Raw genomic sequence first — 2,132 nt, forward strand, 5'->3', positions numbered from 1 at the left:
GCAATAAGGATAATAGAAAATTTATAGTGGTGAAAAAACGAACGGGTGATAGTCATTAATCTCTTATCATTTTGGATAATAAATTTTAAAAAAATGAAAGGGTGACAGTCATTAATATACTTTTTAATATTTTTAAAAAGTATTAAATTTTCATCATTATCCACTTAATAGTGATAACATATTTAATGTCTGGTTTCCCTTTTTCTATTTCATAGTATAATAACAACTTATAATTGAATAATAATCTTAATGGAAAGAGTAAAAAATTATAATTTTACATCTATACTTATGAACAGCTTTTAAAAATTCACTTAAAATTTGATGATGATAACCATAATATTAATAACAATCATAATAATAATAATAATCATCATCATCATACCCAAGAACACACCTACTTCATTTAATTTTAAATATATATTTTAGATATTTTCAAATATAAATTCAATTAATTAGATTCATCACACAAAATACACACTCACATACTCATTTATCACAATTATGAATCCAAGTTCCTCCAGTGTCATAATAATTTATAAATTACAAGCTCAAGCTAACATAATCAAATTAAGCACAAAAGCTGTTAATAACACAAATAATTATTATTATTATATTATAATTATATTTATTATTGCAATTAAAATTAAAATTATAAATAATAGTTATTATTATAATAATGCATATGGAGGCTTGACCAAATGCGAACAGGCTGTGTCCGGATCCCCAAATGCTTCAATAGTGCGTCCCATCATCTCTTCGTTAATCACGCAAACGCGACCCCCCCCCCCCCCGGCCCACCCTACTATTTTAAACCACGCAGCAGGCACCAAACCCCTCGTGTCTCCCTCTCTCTTCCCCTTCCCATTTCTATGATTCTATCTCATTAAAACTCCATTCCCCGCCGCCCCCCCCAAATTCTCCGACTCCCCCGCTTCCCTCTCTCATGTGGCCGCCGCCGTGGTTGAGATCACCAAGACGCGTTAACACCACCTCTGCTTCACTTCCCAACTTCGCCTGCTCCTCCTTCAAAGACGTCCACACCCTCTTCAGAGAAGACGAAGAAGCCGCAGAATCCTCCGATCACCGCCCCAAGAAGCTGTCCCTCTTCCGCCGAGTCCGGATCTCCACCGCCGTCCTCCGCCACTGGTCCACCGCCTCCTTCCGCCTGCCCGGTCCTGAGCCTGACCCGGGTCCCTCCCCGCCGCCGAACTCCGAAAACCGGATCGTCCTCTACTTCACCAGCCTCCGCGTCGTCCGCAAGACCTTCGAGGACTGCAGGGCCGTCCGATCCATCTTGCTCGGCTTCCGCGTCTCAATCGACGAGCGAGATCTGTCGATGGACGCCCGGTTCCTAGACGAGCTGCAGGGGATCATGGGGCCCAACAAGAAGTTGACTCTTCCTAGGGTTTTCATCGGCGGGAGGTACTTCGGTGGCGCCGAGGAGATTGGACGGCTGCACGAGACGGGCGAGCTGAAGAGGCTCATCCAAGGGCTGCCGTTGGCGGAGGCGGGCGTGTGCGGTACATGTGGCGGCCACCGATTCGTGCTCTGCGAAGAGTGCAGTGGGAGCCACAAGGTGTTCGTGGAGAAGAGCGGGTTCAAGGCCTGCCGGGCTTGCAATGAGAACGGTCTAATCAGGTGCCCTTCCTGTGTCTAACCCTTCACATGTAGAATGAACACAAACCCAAAATCTCCCATTATTTTTTTTTAAAAAAATAGGGAAAATCCATTTTAATTTTCAGGGGTCTGCTCATATTTGTATAGATTTGACCTCGGATAGATGGAGATGGGGAAAAAAAAATGAAGGAATTCCAACTTTTTCCCCAAATGTGATGTGGGATTTGATTTGACCCGTGCTGATATAAGAGTGTAGCAATTTAGAGTTTGGTTTTTGTTGTTGACTGACTTGATTCTACAATTCTTCCGTAGTTTAAAATTTTTTAGAGTAGCGAAGTTGATATTAGATTATATGGAATCTCACAAAATTTAATGTTTGAATTTTAGAAAATTTAGGATTATTATTGTTGTTTTAATGTATGGGAATGCGAGTCTAAGATTAATGATGGGTAGGGCGTAGGGCGTAGGGCGGGAGGGAGACTTCAATTCCTTTCAGAAACTGTGTACTGGAGTTT

General features: G+C 41.8%; 1 protein-coding gene across 1 annotated transcript; it reads left to right on the forward strand.

The window, feature by feature from the left end:
• Nucleotides 1-767: 767 nt before the first annotated feature.
• Nucleotides 768-1,892, forward strand: LOC131166459 (uncharacterized protein At5g39865-like). The gene has a single exon (XM_058125053.1). It carries the CDS (start codon nt 944-946, stop codon nt 1,655-1,657), a length of 714 nt encoding a protein of 237 aa, XP_057981036.1. The 5' UTR covers nt 768-943; the 3' UTR covers nt 1,658-1,892.
• The last annotated feature ends 240 nt before the right edge of the window (nt 1,893-2,132 follow it).

The sequence above is a fragment of the Malania oleifera genome, chromosome 10 (assembly GCF_029873635.1).
Source record: "Malania oleifera isolate guangnan ecotype guangnan chromosome 10, ASM2987363v1, whole genome shotgun sequence".
In the NCBI taxonomy this organism is placed as follows: domain Eukaryota; kingdom Viridiplantae; phylum Streptophyta; class Magnoliopsida; order Santalales; family Ximeniaceae; genus Malania; species Malania oleifera.

Coding starts and splice junctions, on each gene's coding strand:
- LOC131166459 (XM_058125053.1), top strand. CDS start 944: ATGTGGCCGCCGCCGTGGTTGAGATCACCAAGACGCGTTAACACCACC.